Below are 22,954 nucleotides of genomic sequence, written 5' to 3' on the forward strand. Positions count from 1 at the left end.
GCCAAACTGACAGAACATACTCCACCTTGGCTGCAGGTACAATCCTGGACTTTCCATTCAATTTTTTTTCTCAGCTGCCTGTGGATATGGACACCGGACCAAAGCACTTAGCTTAGATTACTCACCCTCACCCCCAGCACCCAGGTGTTTAGGAGAAGGAGGAAGCAATCATGCTGGAACTGAGAGGACCAAACAAAAGAACAGGACAAGGGAGGAGAGCAGGAACCAAGTGGAGAGGAGTGGAATAGGGTGGAGGGCAAGGATGATGTTGGGGTAGTGAGGGAAAAGACGGGAACAATGTCAATAGCCCTTTTCCCCCTGAATTCCAAAACCTGAACTGAACCTGGACCTGGTTAGTCTCAAATCTCTACATTTGAGGGCTTTTTCCAGGATTTTCTTAAATTGGAATTTGCTTAAAAATCCCTATATTAAATACACTTGCAAAAATCAAGTGCTCGTGTTAGGGAATACCAAAACCCAAATGCTTAGGTCCACTGAGCAAGCATTATGATTCTGTCTTTAATGGCAAGATTGTGAACTACTTTAAAAAGGCACAAGAACCCCACCTCTGAATTATATTCCATGAATGGATCAGAAATGTGTCCCACATGTGGCTGTTGTCTGCTGGATTCCACTTTGTTTTAGAGGTTGGAAGGTGTATAATGAGTAAGGCAAGAGGCTGCATAAGAGAAAGAACGGCCTCATGATTAAAGCCACTGAATGTCACTCTGGAGATCAGACTTCATCCTCGTTTCCCCCTTCCACAGTTCCAATATGATGCCAAGCAAGTAAACCAAAATGTTCACAGTTGGCCACAATCATGTGTTCCTCATTTTCTGGGTAACAGCCAGTGAAAACCTGGTGCCAAATTTGTAGAAGCACTGAACATTCACAACCACAGTAAAGTTGATTAGAGCTGTGTTTTAAACATAAAAGGGCTATAAAATGTAAAGCATTCTCGAAAGCGAAACCCTATTTCTCAATTCAAGTACCCAAAAATAAGCGGATACTTAAAAATTCTAGCTTTAATCTCTGGGCCTCGGTTGTCATTCTGTAAAAGTGGGACACATGCAGGGGGGGGATGAAGGGATAAATTAATACATACACATGATGTATGAAATATGAACTTTCATTTCTACCTAAGAGAACTTTTATAATCTTTTCTCCTATGCCTGAAGACGGATGCCTGTGCCTAAAGACTTGCAAATAAAGTAATTTTTTTTAAAACATCTAGTTGGTCTAATGAAAAGACATCACCTCTACCACAAGTTCTGATTCCTAGATACTCGTGAAACATTTGGATACTACAGGAGAGAGCATTGTTAGAAATGCCCAGGAGAAACTTTTTTTCAGTGAAGAAGTTGGATGGTACACATACGGAAAAAAACAGGGAATACTAATTTTGCAAACAGGATTAAAACGAACACTCAACAAATATCCATTCACTGAATGGGACCTTGTAAGTAAAAATTATAACCATAATGTGTACACACAAAGTGGATGAATTAACATTGCAGAGGTAAATCTCAGCATTCGGGCTCACCCTAGCTTTTGATCATTTGACTTTGCAAATGCATTGTTCTTTTAGCCTAATTTTTTGGGAACGATATGCAAAACAGGAGAGCTTATTAACACACAAGAGTGCAAATGCAGTATATAGGTTAAGCTAAGTTGTGCAACATATATAGAACTTACCATCTTGCAAAGTTCATGTTTGTGAATGAACAGATTTGGAAGGCATTTAGTTTAACATTGGCAGTCATACCATGCAATGAAAATAAGGAGTAACTAATTAATGTATTTAAAATAAAACTCTTTAGTGCAAAAGAATGGGAAACATGGTCACTTTCATTAGCAAACACAAGCACAAACTTAGGGAATGACCAGATGAAACTACTATACCAAATTAAAGGGGCAACAAAGAAGGGGGGGAGAGGTGGGAATCGCTTGTGCTGACCTGATCCACTGTAACCATTTCACCTGTCCTTTGTATCCCAAGGTAAACGGAAGCTAAAAGCAGTGGTAATTTATAGCAGTTGCTTTATTCTGGTATATAAACTACACATGCTTATCTTCCAGTTATCACAAGGTGGACAGGTAAAACAGCAGATGAACTGATGCATAAAATCTTGTCTCCTATTAAATCAACATACTTTTTCATTTATCCATATCCTTATACATACAGCAACTGAAAGTCAATCCTGAGACTGAAAAAAGTGATACAATTACAGTGCCAAGATCCAGTAGGAGTCTTTCATACAACCCCTGAGATAAATCTGCAGTGTTCTAATCCTGTGAACATTTGTGCACAGATATACAAAATTTAAAAGGCATTAAGTCAGCTGATACAACCACCTACATAATCATAGGCCATTAAATTTCACTGTTACCCATATGTTGAGCGAAATAACTTGTTTGATTAAAACCCCAAATTATAGTTTGCTAAAACACAATCTCACAGAAGGTATGCAGTTGGTTCTGACCTGAAGACATCAAAGGACAGAAAATCTATCACTTCCCCTGTTAGCTCATTGCAGTGGTTAATTACCGTCACCCTCATTATTAATGTGTGGATTATTTTTAATTTCTGTTCGTCTTGCTTTGGCTTCCACCCAGTTCTTTTTCTGGCCTTCAGTACCCCATGTTTACTCCCTCTAAAGACACTTACTGGTTTAAAAACAAACATTAGCTGCATAATTAGGCCATCACTGAGTATAAGTTAGGAGATGACTTTAGATTCATGTAGGATCTTTGTGAGAATGCTGTTAATCTTACCACTTCTGAATCATCATTCAACAAATCCAGCTCTTTAAGTCTCTCAGAAAACAGCATTTTTGCAAGCCCTGAAATCATTTTGGCTTCTTCTGCACCCTCTTCAATTGTTCAAATATTTACTCAAGAATCACTATTTCTGCACCCTCTTCAATTGTTCAAATATTTACTCAAGAATCACTATTTCAACAACAATCTCACTAATGCCACACAGACATAAAATAATTTTCTTAAATGCATTCTCCTGATGCACATCTCTGGTTTGTGTTAGCTGTCTTGCCTACAAGTGTTATGCTAGAAACACATATTCAGATGGTTTGTCTATGATCCCTGCATCTTTTCTGGCTACTACTTTCTGGGACTCTGCTCACCTTTCTGCAGTTATTACCTTCATTCCTTGTTCCTAGATGCATAACTTTGCATTTGGCCAGATGAAAACATATTTTGTTTTTGTGGGCCCACATCAGTGATCAATTGAGAGTGCTTTGTATGGTTGTTCCAACTTAATTTATGCCAAACCAAACTCAAACAAAAATATTTGCATCATCCACAAATCTTACCAGAATTTTTTTTTTATTTATGTTCAGATTGCTCAAAGTACTAGAATAACAATCTTATAGAACAAGTTATACCCTGTTTGATGATGGCTCAATAGTAACTACTTTCTGAGATCTGAGAGTCAATTCTTAATCAACTTAATGTTTGCTTTCTTAATATTGTCTAGTACTAAGTTCTGAGGCAGAAAAGTGTGTAGTATTACGCCTTACAAAAGTCTAACTAAGCCTGCAGTTATCTTCATCAACCAAATTCTCATCTCAAGGAGTATGAGACAGGTTTGTGACTACTTATTTATCACCATACCAAGTTGTCTGGCATTAATTATAGCCCTCTCTAAGGGTCTCTGGCAGACATTAAATAATGATGCAAAGTGGTCTGATCACAGATCTCAGACACTGAAAACACACCAGCAAGTTTAAACCTGGATGCGAGTTGACAGGTGCTGGGTCAGGAGACTGATGGGCTCCCTCAAATCAGCAGGCTTAAAGCCATGCATGGGGCTGCCCCACATGTGGGTTGAGTGGTGCTGAGCAGAGGAAGCTGCCAGGATGTCCCCACTTAGCAGGTTTAAACCCCCATCAGCTCCCTCCACTCGATGCCTAGGAAGTTGAGCACTGTCACCCAGCGCAGGGCTGTGTCACTGTACTTTAACATGCTACAAGTACAAATTAATGTGCAATACAAACCAGCCACAAAGATGTTTTACATTATACACCATTTATAGCAAGCTACATGTGGTATCTTATTTAGCATGATATACACACATTTTATGGAGTGATTAACGTGTCATCTACACCATAAATGTAACCTCTGCCAGGGGCCTAAGAGTAGTCCTGCTGAACTCATTGGCAGAACTCACCGATTCTTCTTATATGCATATGGTAAGTATAAGAATTTCATCCTTAATGCTTTCACACAATTTACCTTCTGTTTCTTTATCTCAGCTTCATCTTCTGTATTATTTTTCTCTGTCTTAGATTTCTTCACTTTCTTCTTTAAACCTGATTTTAAAGGACAAAACAAATAAATGAATGTTAATTCACATGTGCTGTCACGGGGTGAGAACCTACGAGCGGCCGTGTACTCGCTAGCACCCCCTTGCCATGTCAATTAGGCAATCCAGCACCCTCAACTTGCCCGCCACGTCTTTGGTCTTAGGTTCAGTATGGGAGGCTGCCTACTTGCACCTATGACACTGCGCTGGTATTACCTCTGTTCCAAATGGGGTGCTCTCACCCCAGCCTTATGGGCAGTGCGTGCCTCCGACCTCCCCTTATAGCATGCCCCAAGCCTCGCCGGTCTTCCTGGACGTTGTCTGGTCCTGCGCCCTACTGGCGCCCCCTGGGCTGGCCTACAACCAGCATCCCTGCTCTGGCATCTCTGGGCTTAACCCGTAACCAGCGCCCCTTCTCTGGTGCCCCTGGGCCTAACCCGCAACCAGCGCCCCTTCTCTAGCGCCCCTGGGCCTAACCCGCAATCTGCGCCCCTTTTCTGGGCCCCCCGCCCCCCGGGCTTGGCCCCCTTACCTGGATTAACTCTCTATATCAACTGGGCTCAGGCGGCCTAAGCCCTACCTGGCCCCTTCTGAGTCCTGTCAATGGTGACCGTCCAATTGGGCTCAGGCAGCCTAAGCCTTACCTGGCCCCTGCTGACCCCTGCAATGATGGTTGTCCAACTAAGTGTGTCCCGGTAGGCTCAGGTGGCCGGAGCCCTACCTGGCCCCTTCAAAGTCCTGTCAATGACAACCTTGACATTAAGTGTGTCCTGTAAGGCTCAGGCAGCCGGAGCCTTACCTGGCCCCTCTGGTTCCTAGGGCTCCCCTGCTGGTATGGGGACCCTCCAGACCACTCTTTAGCCCACACCAGTCTTGGGTGCCTGTCAATGAAACCTGCCGCCCGGCTGGGGGTGGCTTGATCTTGGGGTGGCCCACCTAGGGCCTCTGCCGCGCCTCCCGCGCCCGTTGTCCCGCTGTGGGGCCTTTGACGCGCCTCCCGTGCCCGCTGCCCCGTGGGTTTGCCTCTTGCCTCTTGGCGCAAACCGCTGTACCCCACTGGGCACCGGGAACCCCCAAGCTACTGGGGAGCCCCCGTGAGCAGCCTCACCCGGTCCTCCGGTGTAACAATAAGTAAACCAAAGAGTCAGCCAGCCAGCTACAACATCACATAGGCACCAGGCTTATAATATAAATCCCACACAATGCTGACTCTCACCCATACGTCTGTCCGGGCTCTGTCTCTCCCCTCGCATCACTGCAGCCAGTCAAACCACCACCATTAACTCTGCTGCTCAGCTCTCCCGTCGAGCTGCAGCTCCTGCAGCTGCCAGAAGGGAACTGCTCCTAGGCTCCAGCTTGGGCTGTTTATAAAGGGCCTGGCCGTGCCCCCCTTCCGGTCACCTGACTGGCTGGTTACCACAGCAACCCGCAGCTGCGCTGCCCTGCTGATTGACAGCTCTCCTTCTCCTCTAAGGCACAGGACACCTCAGTGCCCCTGTGACATGTGCACATGTGAGAACTGCTTATATATGCCAGAATCTGGAAGCATGCCTCATTTATTTTTGAAATTCACATTTTAATGCCAGGTAGTGAAGAAAAGCCTCAAGTTAAGAAATCAATTGGAGACATCAAGCAAACAATTTACCTTATCTACTGAACTGGTATAAGCAAAACAAGAGAAACGATATGCCACAACTTCTTTTATCTATCAGTAAGCTCTAATCAAGTATATGCACAACTTGCTAAATTTCCATATATTTTTCAAGATGCTCATGCCTTGCTCTTAACTTCCATTATAGAATGAGAGAGTGTTATAAAAAAAATGTTAAGGAGGGGAAGAGAAGGGCCTAATTAGCATTTTCCTAATTTGTCTGACAATATTGACAACTGAACTAGATTAAGGCCTAGTTCAAGACAGTGTTTGTGAACAAAATCAGAACAGCTATTGTCATTCCTTGTATTTGTTAACAAGGCTTCCTAAAAATTTCTTACAAGCTACACTGGTTTTATAACAAGTTTTAAGTGTCATGTTAGGGGGGAAAAAAAAAAAAAACCACTTTAGAGAGATGACAGTAAAATAAAAGGAGAACCAAAATTTCACACGGCTAATTTAAGTTTCGGAGACATTAGGGCTGGAAGGGACCTTGGAAGATCATTAAGTCCAGCCCCCTGCCCCAGGGGCAGGAAGTCAGCTAGGGCCAAAATATCTCAGCAAGGTAAGCGTTCAAACGTTTCTTAACGTCCAGAGTAGGTGCTTGCACCACCTCTGAAGGGAGTCTATTCCAAGCCTTGGGGGCTCAGACAGTAAAGACGATTTTCCTTATGTCCATCCTAAAACGGTCTTGCAGGAGTTTATGACTGTTGGACCTTGTCATCTCTTGGTCCGCTCTGGTGAACAGGCGTTTCCCCAGATCCTGATGTATACCTCATATACTTATAAGCTGCCACCAGGTCACCCCTGAGCCTGCGCATTTCTAGTTCCAATGCTTTCAGCCTCTCTTCATAAGGGCTGTTCTCTTGCCTTCTGATCATGCATGTGGCTCTCCTCTGGACTCTCTCAAGCTTCTCCACATTCGTCTTGAATTGTGGAGCCCAGAATTGGATGCAGTACTTCAGCTGTGGCCTCACCAAGGCTGAGTACAGCAGGAGGACGACATCCTGAGATTTGCTAGAGAAGTATCTATGGATGCAAGCCAGAGTTTTGTTTGCTTTACCAGCTGCAACATTGCATTGGTGGCTCATGTTCATCTTGTGGTCAGTCATGACCCCCAAGTCCCTTTCAGCTGTGGTGCTAGCAAACATAGCACTGCAGAGCCCATAAGGGTGATGTGCGATGCAGATTTCCCCACGCACCCACCGACCTGAAGGTGGAGTATACCTTGCATTTTTCCATATTGAAAATCATCAGGTTTTTATCTGCCCACTTCCTAAGCCTATCAAGGTCAGCCTGGATCACCAACCTATCCTCAGGTGTGGACACTCTAACCCAAAGTCTGGTGTCATCAGCAAACTTGGCCAGTCTGCTTCTGACACCAGTGTCCACGTGGTTAATGAAGACATTAAAGAGTACAGGTCCAGGGCAGAGCATTGGGGGACATCACTGGTCACAGTGCACCACGATGATTCGCTTCCATCAACTACCACTCTCTGGGTCTGACCTTGGAGGCAATTCCCCAGCCATTGGACTGTGATGTAGCCGAGGCCACAGTTAGCCAATTTTTCCATGAGGAGATCATAGGATACCACATCAAAGGCTTTTTTAAAGTCCAGATATATGATGTCAATCCCTTCTCCCAAGTTAATTGCTGTTGTGAAGTTTTGTTTTATTCTGTGCTATGTTGTTATACAGATATGTTATGCACAATATGCACAGTACCAGTATAACACAAACTCACATAACTTATTAATAATGTGGGTGCTGTTTACAAATACTATTAAATCAAATTGTTGTCTTTGGAAAGTTTCAAGACTTGAGTCATGAAGTAGCAGGGGAAGTGTAAAAAGTTTCTTGGACTGAATCTCACACTCTGACCTTTGACTTCGGAATTGCATTTCAAGCCATTTGTTACAATTCTTTGGGGTATACTGAAAGAAGATATTTGAATTCATTCTGTTGAGCCAGATTTGCAGTAGAGAGACTAGATATATAAATGGGCCAAAAAAATGTCTAGTTAAGTAGCTAACTATACTCTGGAATAGGACACTGCAATTCTTGAAGAGCCCCTGAAATATTTTAAAGAATTGCCTTTAAAAAAATTCTCTCGACTCTTTCCAAACATCTTTCAGACCTCAAGTGGGCTTCCAAGATAGACTGGAGGGAAAAAAAACCAAAACACACAAATCCTGGCTGACAACACCAAGAAGGAAGATGAACAGAATTACTTGCTCCTCAAATCCTAAGCTGCTGACTCAGTATCTCCAGGGAACTGCCCAGGGCAGAGCACCTATAAGCCCCCTCCGATGAAACTGCATGTTCCTCTTCCTTAATGTTATTAAACTCTGTGGTATGTAAAGACTGAATAGGCTATAAATCTTAGTCAATGTTCCTGTAACTGGCTAAGTTACAGGACACAGAAACTAGCAAGTATGGGTAAATGCAAAGAGGTGAAAATCCAAACCATTTGTATAGCTCAATGGAGATTAAGACTGGTTGGTTCCAAAACCACCAGAAATCTCCATTTTTCTTTCTTGTTTAAATAGATTGCTATGTGAACCTTAGAAATACTGTCTAAGAGTTGTTCCCAACCAAGTTGGGAAAAAAAGGGCAATCCAGGATCTACCCCCACCTGCCCCGCTTTCGCCTCCCTGCCACAGGTCAGTCTGGGGAAGGGGACAGGGAGACCAGATCAAGGCCCCCTGGTGAGGGAGGGATTGGAGCAGGGATGAGCGGGGACCCGGCTGTGCAGGGCCAGGGGAAAGTTGAAGCCGGGCTGGGGGGAGGATGGCTCGTTCAGGCGTGTGAGGAGACTCCTGCCACTGTATGTACCCTGGCAGAGGCCTGGGGGGCATATGCCCCCCGGATCTGTGTGGAGGGCGAGGCAGCTGCCACTGTGCACTGGGCTTTGCGCCCTGGCATTTGTGCCCTGAGCCCTAAGCTGCAGCAGAGCTCGGGGCACAAAGCCCAGCGGGCAGCAGCAGCTGCCTCACCCCATGCACAGACTATGGGAGGCCCCGCCAGGGTGCATGCAGCAGTGGGAGCCTGCCCGCATGCCTGGATGAGCTGCTCAGGCCCTAACTCTACCCCAGCCCAGCCAGGGCCCCAGTCCCTCCCTTACTGTGGGGGGCTCAATCTATTCTTCTCTTCCCCCCCACACCTAACTGAGCTGCTGGGCAGGGAGGCAAGGGGCACAGTAGATCCTGGATTGCCCTTTACTTCAAAAAGTGATTCTCACCTAAAAAAGGTTGGAGATTACTGTTCTAGACTGAGCACTGAGTCCCACTGGGTAGAGTGGTTTTCTTTAATTTTCACTAATCTATAGAGGAGCCTCTGGGACCCCCATAAGAATGGGCCCCTAAAACCAGGATTTTTTTCCCCCCTAAAGCCTATCTTGGAAGTCCACCTGAGTTCTGAAAGATGTTTGGAAAAAGTTAAGAGATTTTTTTTAAAGGCAATTCTTTAAAATATTTCAGGGGCTTTTCAAGAATTGCAGTGTCCTATTTCAGAGTATAATCAGCTACTTAACGAAACACTTTTTTGGCCAATTTATATTTTTGACCCCACTCACCCAGGGGCAGAGGGAACGGAGGGGGGTCATCCTACTCACCCAGCCTGTCCCCAGTGGCAGGGGACACAGCTAAGTCCAGTCATGTGCATCACGCAGCTTGTATGTCCTGCCACTACTGGACTGTGTCCTGGCTGCTCCACACATGCATCCTACCTCTCCCGATCATGGAGCTTCTGACAGTCGATCTGAGATGGTTGATTGTGGAGCCCCCAACAGTCAGTTTGGTGACCACTGGTCTAGAAAATCCCGTTAAGCATCTCTGTGATGCTTAGTTTCAATTCTCAAACTGTAGATTTGTCTCTCCAGAGATAACATCCTTGTTAATATGGACACCCAGTATATGGACATGGGAGATAACAGACCTGATTACCTACCCATCAGTCCTCTTGTCTCTCTACAAGTTTATGTACAGAGTCAAGCCATTACCTCTCTCTAAAAGTGCAAAGTTTCAAGAAGTTAAATGACAGACAATTGTTGGGGGTGGAGCAGATTTGGGCAAAGAGGAGTCTGGAGATAAATGCAAGGTGGGAGGGGCAGCAGAAACAAGAGAGAAACATTATCAGTGCAATTTTGTTAAAGTTGCACAACACTTCCATAACAACCACTTTGCAGTAGCTACTCTGAAGGAAGCAGGAGGGGCCAAACTCTCTCCTACAAGATGTGTGATGGAAATCAGCAGTGGACTGTCTGGAGTGATATAATGAGAACTGGCCTAATCCAATGACAATTCATAAACAAAATCATGACAAAATAGATGGAATCCTCATAGCCAAAGTTCTCAACACTGGGCTACAGAAAAGTGTAGAACATATCCTGATTATCCATAGCCTTGAACAAAAGTTATATCAAACAACAAGAATGCACTTTTTGTAGAAAACAATGATTAAATAGAGGCTACCTGACCAGTGATTTAAATTGACTGGATTTAAATCAAATCCACTCTGTTCCCACTATGCAGCCTCCTTGAAAAATATACTGTCCCCCATCCCTATGCTATCCCCAACAGTAGAAACGAGGCTCCAAATAAATCCTTCCATCACCATGCCCATTACTCCTAGAAAAGAAGGGGAGATCAGAGCAGGTCAGGAGACTGAGGAGTGGAAAGAGGAAGGCTAGACCTGTGAAATGGAAGACTAAGAGGTCTTCAGTGCTATGCACTCACCTTCTCACATTGTTGGCCTCTTCGTTGTCTCCCTCCACTCTAAATATACCCCCACATAGCTGATACAAGGATAAGGAACTAAAATCATTCATGCTTAGTGCATGACATGACCAGTACTGCCGACACCATGGGAAGAGGGTAAAAACACCAATGAAAATGAATGGTACAGCCTCAGCTTCCTTGTTTCAGGCTGTATTTTTCTTTATAGGATTTCCTCCATGCCATTGAGAAGAACAGGCCACTTTACACCTTTCTGTACATCTTATGCTGCAGATGGATACAGAGAGCCTCTTGCCCAACAACTAGGTGTGAGAGGTGGCCAAACTTGCTGCAAACTAAAATCTGAATGTAGCAAAGAGACAGGAATAAAATCCTGGAGGTGCATATGTCAGAGCCAATCTGAGCACAGAGCCCCAGCTCAAGTAATACTTTGGCATTCAAATACTTTCTTCAGGAGCTGCATTTAAACTGCTCAGGAGTGGCATACTGCTCGCAGGCTGCGGTTTTGGCCACACCTGCACTACACCCTGCTCCAGGATAGGATTACTGTATCCCCACTCCATTGCCCCCTTCTCCTGTCCCTAGTCACTCCCCATAACTTTCCCACCTTCCTATGGACCATCCCCACAGTGTTGATCAGAACATGAAGTGGCAAAGAAGGAGGATCTGGAATTAGAAGCAGCACACATCTAAGGTATGCCTAGCAGGGAAGCTGTGGGTGATCAGAGCTGTAGGCACTAGAGGGGAGGCTGGGATGGCACTGGTGGAATTTAAGCAAATGGTGGGGCTTAGAAAAGCAAGGAAAAATAAGGGGGTATTGGAGCAGCATGATGAAGAGCAGGGGAGAAAGGAGAAGGTAATTTATGCAGGGCATAATATTGAGGAGTTCCACTTCTATTTACCAACATCCCCACACTACCCAACCTTCAGCCAACAATCACAGCTAGGAAACCAAAAGAAGAGGAATTACTGTAAAACATGGATATGCTGAGAATTTTACAAACATCTATATTAAATGCTCCAAAACATCACGCAAAGAACCTTGTCTGCCTACGTCCTTAGACCAACACGGCTACAACCTACACCCCCAAAACATTAACAAAGTCAAATTTATCTAATAGGCTCTGTACCTTTGCAGAACACTGTGTTCAGCTATGCTCACATACCTGTAAGCTACAAAACAAAAGGATAAGATATATGTTGCTCAAAAGGCAACCTTAACCCCTGGATATGGCAAAAGCCCTTGCACTATTTCCAGAAAGGGAGCAAGGTACCACAAAGTTCTAATATACCATTAGAAATGTTGAATTCCAACACTTCTACATATACACCAAATTGCCTACATCACGTTAGGTGTCATTGTAATGAACACAAAGGGATTGGATGGAGCAGGTATGAATAACTGCTACTGAGATCAGGTGAGAGAAGCCTGCATTTAGGATGTGGTTTTCCAAACCTCATATTACATCTATTCATCTTTACATCTAAAACAGCATATCAGATGTGGAGCATTTAAAAATGGATCATATCCAAGTGATCTTAAAATTCTGCTACTGTGACTCAGCCCATCACTATTCCATAATACCAATTTTACCAAATTTATTTTCTCCCCTGTTATTTCCCAAAGTTCTCCTGCCCCCATCGCCCAGAAATCCGGTTCTTCTAGGGAGTAATCCAAGCTATATGTTCTCTTCTCCTCCTAGATGGTGATCTAAATGTTATATAAAACCAAAATCCCTTTATCTAGCCCATGATTTAACTTCTGTTAATTTCTATTATCTAACTTCTTTGCCTGTGACACAGGAAGGATTTGAATGCAACCTTTCCTTTTCTCTCTTTCACCTCCTTTCTAATATGTCTGAAAACTCTGATGAGCTGTAGGGTCTTCTGCCATGGCGTCATAAATGCTAATATGCATCATAACTCTTCTGGGACTTGCCTTTCTCTCCTTCCTATGTGCAGTCCCGCTGTCTTTGTGTAGCTCACAGAATGTTTGATCTCCTCTTAACAGTCTCCAGTGAAGGTAATCTATCATTCTGGCACAACCTCTGGTCTTTTAACTGATGTCAGTTCTCTGGGGCATCTTGGGAAGCTGTGTTTTCCTCCAGGTCAGCCTTCCAACGCCATGTTGGTGACTATTTGCACTGGGTAGCTAAAAGTGACTAAAGACTTCTCCATAAGCTGACTTTCTCCTGGTTCCTTTTCCTCTGGTGGAACAGAACTGGCCATTCCCTTGTGTTTCAGGCTTTGTGCCTGAACAAGGAATGAAGAGGAAGAGGCATTCTACGAAGTGACAGTCCTTTTCTCTGCTTTCCCCAATTCGTTTTTATGAAATGCATTTCTGAACTGGTTGGACAGACAGTGGTTCTATTCACCTGGCCAAGAACTTTTTTTGGATACTAAAAAGTCAATAGCTGCTTATAACTTAAGGACTTCAAGGCCACAAAAAGAATTCCTATTTTCTATGCTATTAACTCCGTTTGAGTCCCATTAGACTCTCTTGTTCACCAGTGGTTCCATTTGCAACCAGCATAAATGCAAGTCTTACAAGTTAGTGTTAAGTTCTTATTAATATAAAAGAATTCACCACCTGAGGGCTCCAGCACTGGGTCTGATCTAAGTCACAGTCGCAGTCTGCACAGAGACACAAAGAAATCTCACCTATTCCCTACAGAGGCTTGAAAGCCTGGATATTCAGTCCTTGGTGAAACAGGCACAGAACAATAAACACTAGCAGTGCTCTTGACCTCTCAGCACTGGATCCATAGCTCTCAATCCTTGCTTGTCTGTTGTGTTCCCTTACGTGCTAATACTGATCACTACTGCTTTAAACAGTTAACATTTGTAATTAACCAGAGCATGTGAAAGAATTAGCAAACTGCTGCAGCCCACAGGAATTTGATTAACAGTACAAAAGCTGCAAAATAAATAAATTTACTCATCAAAAAACCCAAAAGAACCTTTTCCCCCCTAGAAGTACCTATAGCTAACTCCACTGAACATAAGGACACTTTACACATCATAAGCGCTTTGAAACAAATCTTTTTGTGGGAAGCCTAAGACACCTGTCTACAGGCCACTAAATTTCACATATACTATTGCTACCACAATATACAACTAATAATCATCTGTCTACCAAAAACAATTCTTTACTGTCAATCACCAATCCTAAAAATTCTATCATCAAAAGTATAAGATTGTTTTAAGTAACTGCTCACTATTACCTGGCCAGATTAAGGTCACCCCAGCAAAAGGAAATTTTGGAACAAAAATAAGACAAACAGAACTTCATATTTTTGTTAGCAACTTGGTTTCTTGAATTCAAAGAACAGGAATCTGCTTCATCGTCTCCAAAATAACTTGCTCAGGTATGATAAAAAGCAAACACTATTAGTACACGATAGTTTCCATTTTCCTCCAGCCCTTTTTTACATGAATCTCATCTGCAATATTGTACTTCATCTTGTCTTATTCCTTTCTCATGAGTCTCAATTGACATGTAATCATTGTTTTATCTTCAGCTGCAAAAAAATTACTACCGAGTCAGTCAACTATTTAAGTTAATAACCATGTTTTAAAAAGTATTTTTGGCTTGCATAATACCTTAATTCATATTTGACTAGTGACTTTTCCATTTGCTTGACATTTCTCTATGTTAACTCTTTCCTTTCAACCCAGATATATCACACACTTAAGTTTAAATGAAGCATATAAAGCCAGTTGGCTCCAAATACTAGTCCTTTTCCCCCCCTTTTTGGCCACCTAGTCCCAAGACACCAAGTTCCTTCACAGCACAACTCAGCACTGGCATGGGCCAAGTTAATCACCCCAAGATTCTTTCTAGATTAAGTGCACAGGTTGATACACAACAATTTTAATTGCCATAAAAGTCACAAAACTCTGGAGTATATCCAGGTTTAGCATCATGACACCCTAAAAGGTCACATCAAAAAGCACCAAATGATAGCTAGCCTTCTGGCATGCTAATCAAAGCAATCATTTAACACTTCATACACTAGTGCAGGAACTGAAAAGAAACTGAAGCTCTCAGCAGTACCAGCATGCAGTATTCAAAATGCCCATTATTCAGTTTTAAGGCTGCGATTACCACAAAGATAAGCAACTTGTATAACACAAGCAGCTTGGGGCTCTCAGCATTTTAGGAGTCCTCTTTGAAGTTAGGTAGATGTTTGCACCTAGATCATCTATATTTATGCAACTAGAGCTGGCCTTAGAGCAGTTAACATTTGACTTTACTAGCAGCCACTTTTTTTAAGGCCGTCTGTGCCAAGATCTCTTCTTGCACCATCCCACTACTGCCAATACATCTATGGAATGCGACGTCGATCAGATAAAGGAGATCAACATGGAAATTCTGAGGATTATTATTTGCATTACAAAAAAAAAAAAAAAGCCCAGGCATTTGGTAACAAATACACGGTATACAAAGAAAGGAAAGAATACATTTTCTCTGGAGGATCCAAACTTTCCCTTAGTTTTTGCAAATCAGGTTAGAATGACTAGATTTGTTTTGGCTGCCAAACTCCTCAAATACCAAGATACACTGGTGCCAGAACTCTTTGTTCCCAGAGGTGTGCTTTTGTATAGACTCAGACACAGAGAGCAACAGACTATCCTGTTGGCATATATACCACTGCGTACAAATTTGGTGCTAAGGGGGAAAGGCAGACTTAAATTCACACACCTATGAATCCAAACACCTCACAGCTTTGTTGCTGGGCTTTACCTGGAAGGAAGTCTTTCAAGTGAAACAAGTGGAGCATCGTACCTTTCTCACCCCCAGCTTTACTGCTGAAAAGTGCTCACCCTTGTAAAAGTTTCTCCCAGGACCTAGCCTAAGACAAAGTACTGAACAAGAACATTGGCTGGGGCTGCCATTAAGACGATGCAGGCTTCTTTCGTGTAAGACGTGGTAGAGAACAGTGTTACCCCTTGAAGCTCCAAGTTATCAGTGCATATCTTTGCTGTCAGCTCCTAAGCTTTTGCCCCTATAATGGAGTCATCGCTTGGACTCGCATTACTACATAACCCATTTCTGAGATGAAGATGGCTAAAATCTCCTGCCCCAACAGCTGTTTATTAATATTTTTTGTGTTTGAGTTGGCCAAATTTGGGTTCATTGTGTATTCAGTGTCATATTTTTAAGGGTCTATTATTAATATAAATACCAACATTTAAACACCACGTAAATCATCATGTACTTTATAAAGGGAGTCAGGGGCAGCGGCATCCCCAGCTGAGGCAGAGAGCTGAACTGGCTTGCCCAACATCACCCATTAGGCAAGTGGCAGGGCCAAGAACAGAATGCAGGCCTTCCAAGTTGTAGTCCACTACTTCACCTACTAGATCAAGCTGCCTTCTCTCTCTCTTGCTCTCACTCACTCACAGGCACTTCTTGTTGTCATCTCCAACAGCGTGAATCCTATTAAAAAATTACCTCCAATGACAGAAAATTGAAAAAAAACCTCACTGAATTCACTCATCTACTCAAGACTCTGCAGTATCTTTTTAAAGCTTTCTTATCCATGCCAAAACAGAGTTATAACTGATTCTATTTTAGTGATACCTGTTCCTTTCTGTGCATCAGGAAAGAGACTGGAGGATATTATGGCAGTTCAGGTCACAGAACCAGCTCCTCTGCACAGCTGGTTAAAAATGAGGGAGTTCACAACCTGTCTCACGCTGGGTACACAAAACTCAGGAATGAGAATCTTTTAAAAAGTATCACATGAATTTTCCTTTTTACTGTGTATGGACAGAAACAGTATTTTCTTTTATACCAGTTTCCTTAAATCAGCTTTAGTTTCCTCATAGTTGGTTAATGAAATGTAAACATGATCCCATAATCAGCATGATTTGAAGCGCATGTTAAGGTATGTTAAACCCTAAATCAGCCCTGTTTATTTGCCAAAACATCATGCTGCCAAGAATGTTACTGCCGAGTCATTCTTGATGTTCACCTCAGCGTGCCAACAGAATACTCAGACCAAAATAAATACAGGCTGCTACCTATTTAAAAGATCACCAAGATCTTTCAAGTTAGCAATCCTTCACTGCTCAATTCTTTCCTGTCTGACTGAGCCAGAACCATAATAGGCATGTAGGTACAGAAAAAGGAGTAATACTTTAGAAACGTAGCAACTTCTTTGAACTTCAGAATGAAGAAAGGTAACAGCAACTTGATTAAAAGCATAATGTAAAAAGCTTAGGCCATTTGTTTGTTTGCAGGACACTAGATTACACTAAACACATAGTGAACAATGCAATAGCACCCCACATAATCAAAGCAATAACCCAACACACACACAGAGCAAATGACTAAAGAGGTGAATGAGTTCATCCAAAATAAGGATCCAGATCCACTAAGAATCAGGTATGTTCCGAGATCCTAAAATATCAGATACTAAAAGGAATTGAGGTGGGGGAAGAGGGGAGACAACATAACAACACACTCACTCTTTAGAACCAAAGCCCTGAAATACCAAATTATTTCTGACTTCTGGGTATTTACCATCATCTATACCAGGGTTTGTAATGTTTTTACAATGAAGGCCACTTTAACAGAGCTTAGCTCTGTGTGGACCACTACCAACCTAAACTGCATTGCTACTGCCAGAGCCACAGTCACTGCTTCACCCCCTGCATAGCGCTTTTGCTGGTTTTCCCTGCTGCCATGTAGCCCAAGTCCCCACCTCACCACTGACATGCTGCCAAAAAGTCCCCAGGCTCCAAAAAAGTAAAATGGCTCCACAGGCCAAATTTGGCCCATGAGCCATAGGCTGACAACCCCTAATCTACATCCCCACTTAGCGATAAAAAAATTCAGGGTGAAAGTTAGTTTCAATAAACCTGGTATACTCCTCTCAACTGTCAGAACCTCTAAGAGGACTCACCCAAAGGCACAGAGTCCTGCAACTCCATTAATACACACATGTGACAGACCTGATTTCAAAACTACATCACTCTTTGACATCAGACATGTTCAGAGGATCAGGTGACAGATCTGCCTCCAACAGCCATTTTCTGGAGATGATTAGCTGACACTTGCTACTGGAAATATTGGAAGTCTCGTCCTGTTACTCTACAAAAACCTGCAAAAATGCACCATCTAACATGTCACAAATATCCCAAACAACTCCTGGCAAAATGAGCTTTACTTTTAATTTTGATTAGAATGCTTCCCTTTCTCATATACATACTACCCTGATTCCTCCATTTCTTCAATTCATTGTCTAGAGAAGAGGTGCCCAGTACTGGGCCATAAAGGGTTGGCTGCTGGTCCACAGGAGAGTTGGCTGCTAGACCAGAAGTGTAGGGCATACTGCATAAAAATGGGTAGGCTGCCAGTCCACGGTATGCCAGTCACTTTCAGTCTGCAGTCTGCTGGTCCACAGTTTGCCAGTCTGCAGTCACTTCCAGTCCATGGTTTGCCAGTCTGCAGTCTAAAAAGGTTGGGAACCACTGATCTAGAGAGAACACTAATTTGAGAAAGTGAAATTATTTCTACTGACCAACCTTTTACCCCAAGTTCCTCAGCAAAGTATGGATCATTTAAATCAACGTCGGAGGGAAGTTCCTCTCCACTCAGCTCCTCAGCATCAGCCTATAATAGAAAGCAAGCATCATATTATTTCTAACAGGTTAGATCATTTCTAATGCAGAAGTTTCATGTGACTTGAATATTATTTTTACTACAAACAAATTTACAGCTTTGAATTAAATAACACAGAACCAACTGTAAAACTGTGAGCTAAGAGATGTAAATAAAATATCCTAAATCTGTTAAACACATGAAACTACAAAGCTTACTATCCATACAGAGAAAGCTGTTTGTTGAGTTCCCTGAATAGATTAAGTGTGTAGAATAAACATTCCTACAAGTTCACTTTTTCATATCCATGCTTGTTATTTTTCAAGTTAACTCAGGAACATCAATGAAAAGGAGTAAAAATGCAGACCTCAGCCTAAGCATGTCATAGCAGGTTTGTACTGCACATTCACAAACTAAGCAAACAGTTGGGAATCCTATCTTCTTTAAAGAAGGAAGCTGTTAAACATCAGTGCTGAAGGTCACTAGCAAAGAAGTGTAGGTCCTTCTTTTTCATTTGTTTGGTGTTTTTTTTGTTTTGTTTTGTTTACACACAAGATTGCTTACATTTCCCTCCTCCCCACTCCTCCTCAGCAGTTTATATGCTGAGAAGCATCTCAGCATATAAACATGCTCATCAAACCTATCAGGAGTCTTATAAAGTATGCTGATTCTATATAAACTGAAAACAATTAACTATTGTCCAAGTGACCCTGTAGTAAGTCAATGGCAACAATTTAACTGACATTCTCCATAACAATCCTCCTTAGAAAGAAAGTTTCAGTAAACAGGCTTAGGCAGGGGTGGGCAAAATGTGGCAAGCCCCCTAAAAAATTTAGCAAGTTAATACTTATCTGCCCCGGCTACCTGTCACGTGGCCCTTGATGGCTTGCCAAAACTCAGTAAGCTGTCTTCTGCCAGAAATAAATGCCCACCCCTTCCTTAGATTGTTCCCTGAAGTCCACCAAATGTACATTGGGACTTACAAAGGAAACATATTTTGGTCTCTTCCCTCAGAAGACCTAGCCTTCCGCATATGAGAACCACTAACATGCCTTATTTTAGCAAGAAATGAGTGGCCTTAGCAAGAGTTGTTCTAGCATATAGTATTGCAATCTGTTCAGCTGAAGCCACTCAGCTTTCTTAATTGACTGTAAGTCAATGCCCAGTTGAAACTTTTCTTAGAAAACAGGTTGAATGTCTTAATAAAGTTGCAGAAATTGCTGTAATTAATAGTAGCTGTTAACAGATCCTAGTTTAGGATGAAGGAGGACAGTGTCAGGAATGTTAGACAGCAACTAGGTTCCCCCTACATAAATAGTACTGTCTAGTAAATCTCTCTCCCTATGTCTGTGAACTGCTATTGTATACGTCAATCTACTGACAAATCTCTACTTTACATGGAAAAATGAAGCAGCAGCCGAGTAGAAAGACAAGTGGTATGAAAGTAATTCCATTCTCATTCATACCCAGCAATATCCCCCAAATGCAAACATTCGGTTGATCTTTGAGCAATTTCTCGATGCCATTAGAAATGCATGTTTCTAGGAGGCAGAAATCTGTTTATCATTTAAGACTGAACAAACAACTATCATCCTAATCACAAGCCTTGCTGTCTGTTCATCATATCCAAGTAATAAAAATGACTGCTCTTCAAACATTCCAGAATATAACAAAATACCAAGATCAAAAGGGTAGTTTTCTGGGTAGACTCACACATTTATTTTTCTTTAATCACACAAATGCATAATGATATTTACTTTGGCTCCCAAACAAATATGAAAAGGCTTACAAGCCTAGCATTACTATGAATATCCTGCTAATTCTTTAGCTCTGCCAAGGTATTAGTTATCAGCAATGTCTCTCAACGAAGGCATACCTGATTATTCTGAAAGCTGCAAAATACTTTACACTTAAAGGAAGACAAAAATAGTATAGTTATGGGTTTTAATTACAAATTTAGAAGCACATTACCTTTCTTTTTTTCTTTACTTTTCTTTTCTCTCTCTTTTTTTCTAAAAACTGTTCCCATGGAGTTAGTTTATCCTTTCCTTCTAGCTTTTTTTTAACCATCTCTTCAGCTGTTTCTTTAAGTCCTGTGGCAAAAAGAAGTTAATCCATTATGCAGTTGATCAACCGATCAGTCAGTCATTTAAATTTTCTCACAAGCTGTTACCTCCCCTTAATAAATGCACCACCGTTTAGCTTTTTCCAATTCTCAAATGCCTTCTTTTCTTGACAAGACTACACAGTCTTTAAAATACTGTTATATGGGAGAAGAGTTTTTATATTGTTTCTTTACAAAACAAAAAGTGTCAAACCACAATTAAAAAGTACAGAGAAACCCCAACACTGGAGCCAACTCAAGGACCTGTTATGTAAAATTATAAGACTACAATAATTATTCATTAAATCAAACTACACAAAAGAACTTAAATGTGTTCAGTTTTCTATTTCAAATAACCTCTAATTCTATTAAGCAAAAGGTTAACACAAGTGAAGTGATACCATTAAAATAAAGAAAAACACACTGTGATACAAATAAGGTTAAGCATTTTTCAAGTTCTGAACTCACATGAAGAAGCACAGCCTCACTAGATTCATATTTCTTCTACTATAATTTAAAAAAAATTTTGTACAAAAAATGTCATGGCATGTATTCTTTATTAAAAAAAAACCCCTATAATTAGATGGATATGGGTAACATGAAGAAAAAATATTTTTTGAGCCACAGAGGGTTAACTGTGTTATCTTCTGAAATAGATGTAATTTAATTATTCGGAAGTACTGAATATGCACAAGTATGCATAACCTTCTTATTAGTGACATCCTTTGGTTTTACAAATATACTGTAGCTTTCTTTAAGAAATAGCCAGGTTTTAATTCACAAAACTATTTTTTAAACAAACAGATCAATATCTAACTGTTGGATAGGGAAAGGTATTTAAAATTAAGAAACAGTAGGCTTCCGGTATGTCAGGAAAGCCAAATTCAAAGGCGATTACATTACTTTTTAAACAGTATTTGTCAATAGAGGGTAGTGATTATACAATTGGCTTGGAAGAGAACAGCTCCAGAATTATTACAAAAATATAAAGTGCCTGAAAGGAGTATATTCTGTTTTTATTTTGGTACAAATTCAAATTACTGACTTAATGGAAACCAAAAGTGAAACAAAGCAAATGAACTATCCTCTTGTTTCTTTAAATCATTTTTTTTTTTTTTTTTTAAGATTCAAGGTACCCCTCTATAGTCTCAATGCATCCAGCCCCCACCTTCCCCACAACATGTCAGCTCTTAGTTTGTATTTTTTTCTTAACTACAGACAAATAATAGAGCTATTCTGTTGCAAAGCACTCGGAAAAACCACAGTAAGTCAGAATTTAACACCCTGGATTCCTATTTGACATCTCTAGGTTTCTCTTGTAAATCATGTTCGTGTACCTTACAAATGCTAACACTGCATTTGTAGCGGCACCCCTGAAATTACCTCAAGGCACCTAAGGGTGCCATGGTATGCTGGTTGAAAATCACCACTTTAGATTTATGAAGATGTCTAAAGTATTTGATTCAGCAGCAACACAAAATAACCAATCCACATACAAAGGACAACCGCCTGTCCTCTCCCCCTAGGCTACCTGGGTAGTTACAGCTTTGCCTCTCTAGTGAAATCAGGTCTGCACACCTGGAAAAACCCTCAATGTAGTATTTCCTGAGAAGTCAATATTTGGGAGAGGTCTGATACCAGATGAAGCAATTTGTTAAATGAAGTTTCCTCTTTTTTTTCACAGGAGATACGGCAGTTTCATAAGCTCTCAGGAAAGTATACACCACAGAACTGCAATTTACCTGCTCCAAAATATTTTAGTTGTTAATAAGCTTAAATAGCTCAAGAATAAAACTGCTGACTATGACTTCGGCTCCTGGCTGACATGATGATTTAGCTGTGATTAACCTCTTAACAGTGCCATAAAAACTTGAAGAGTACTCCTGCCAGTTCAGGCAATTAATGGCTTGACAAAACCGGTAAAAAGCCACAAATTAGGCCACAAAGCTATATAACATTTTTGTGGCTGGTTGCCATCACACCTTAAACTGGATGTGCAGCAGGGTAGCCCTGCCATGTGGGCTGATGCTGGCTTCATGGCAGGGCTTGGTTGACAGCTCCCCCATGTCAGCAGGCTGAGAGTTTTGTGGTGAATCCCTGTGAAGGGCTGCATCCTGCTATATTCAGATGCTGAGCTGGGATGTCAGGTTGCAGGAGCTGCAGTGCTCCCCACACCAGCATAGAGCTTGCCTTGCCTGGCAGCTTCAGTGTGGACTAAGGGGCAATGCACATTTTTGTGCTGGGTGAGCTCTATGGCTTCCCATGACCCAGTACCAAAACGTGCCTTGCTCCTCAGCCTCTGAAAAAGATGAGGGGCAAGAAAAACTCTACACCAGGTTGTGGGGAGCTGCAGAACTCACTGAGAGCCAGCAACTTGACTGCTTTGACTCACAGCTTCCAGGGAACTGGCGAGCAAGGCACTTGATACATCTGGGACATGCAGATCTTGGGATCAGAGAAAGGTTCCATGTGCCAGGACCTTTTAAAACCACATCCTTGGGATCAGGACACCTCTTCCTGATCCCAG

The 22,954-nt window shown here is 42.0% G+C and overlaps 1 protein-coding gene across 1 annotated transcript in view; it reads right to left on the reverse strand.

The window, feature by feature from the left end:
• Positions 1–22,954, reverse strand: part of ESF1 (ESF1 nucleolar pre-rRNA processing protein homolog) — a 76,518-nt gene that overhangs the window by 4,924 nt on the left and 48,640 nt on the right. Inside the window, exons 10-12 of the mRNA XM_019549124.1 lie at positions 20,295–20,416; positions 18,248–18,335; positions 4,255–4,331 (exon numbers count right to left, since the gene is read on the reverse strand). Of these exons, the coding sequence (XP_019404669.1) occupies positions 4,255–4,331; positions 18,248–18,335; positions 20,295–20,416 (287 nt within the window). The remainder of the gene's footprint in view (positions 1–4,254; positions 4,332–18,247; positions 18,336–20,294; positions 20,417–22,954) is intronic.

The sequence above is a fragment of the Crocodylus porosus genome, unplaced genomic scaffold (genome assembly GCF_001723895.1).
Source record: "Crocodylus porosus isolate Cpor-Errol unplaced genomic scaffold, CroPor_comp1, whole genome shotgun sequence".
Classification (NCBI taxonomy): Eukaryota; Metazoa; Chordata; order Crocodylia; family Crocodylidae; genus Crocodylus; species Crocodylus porosus.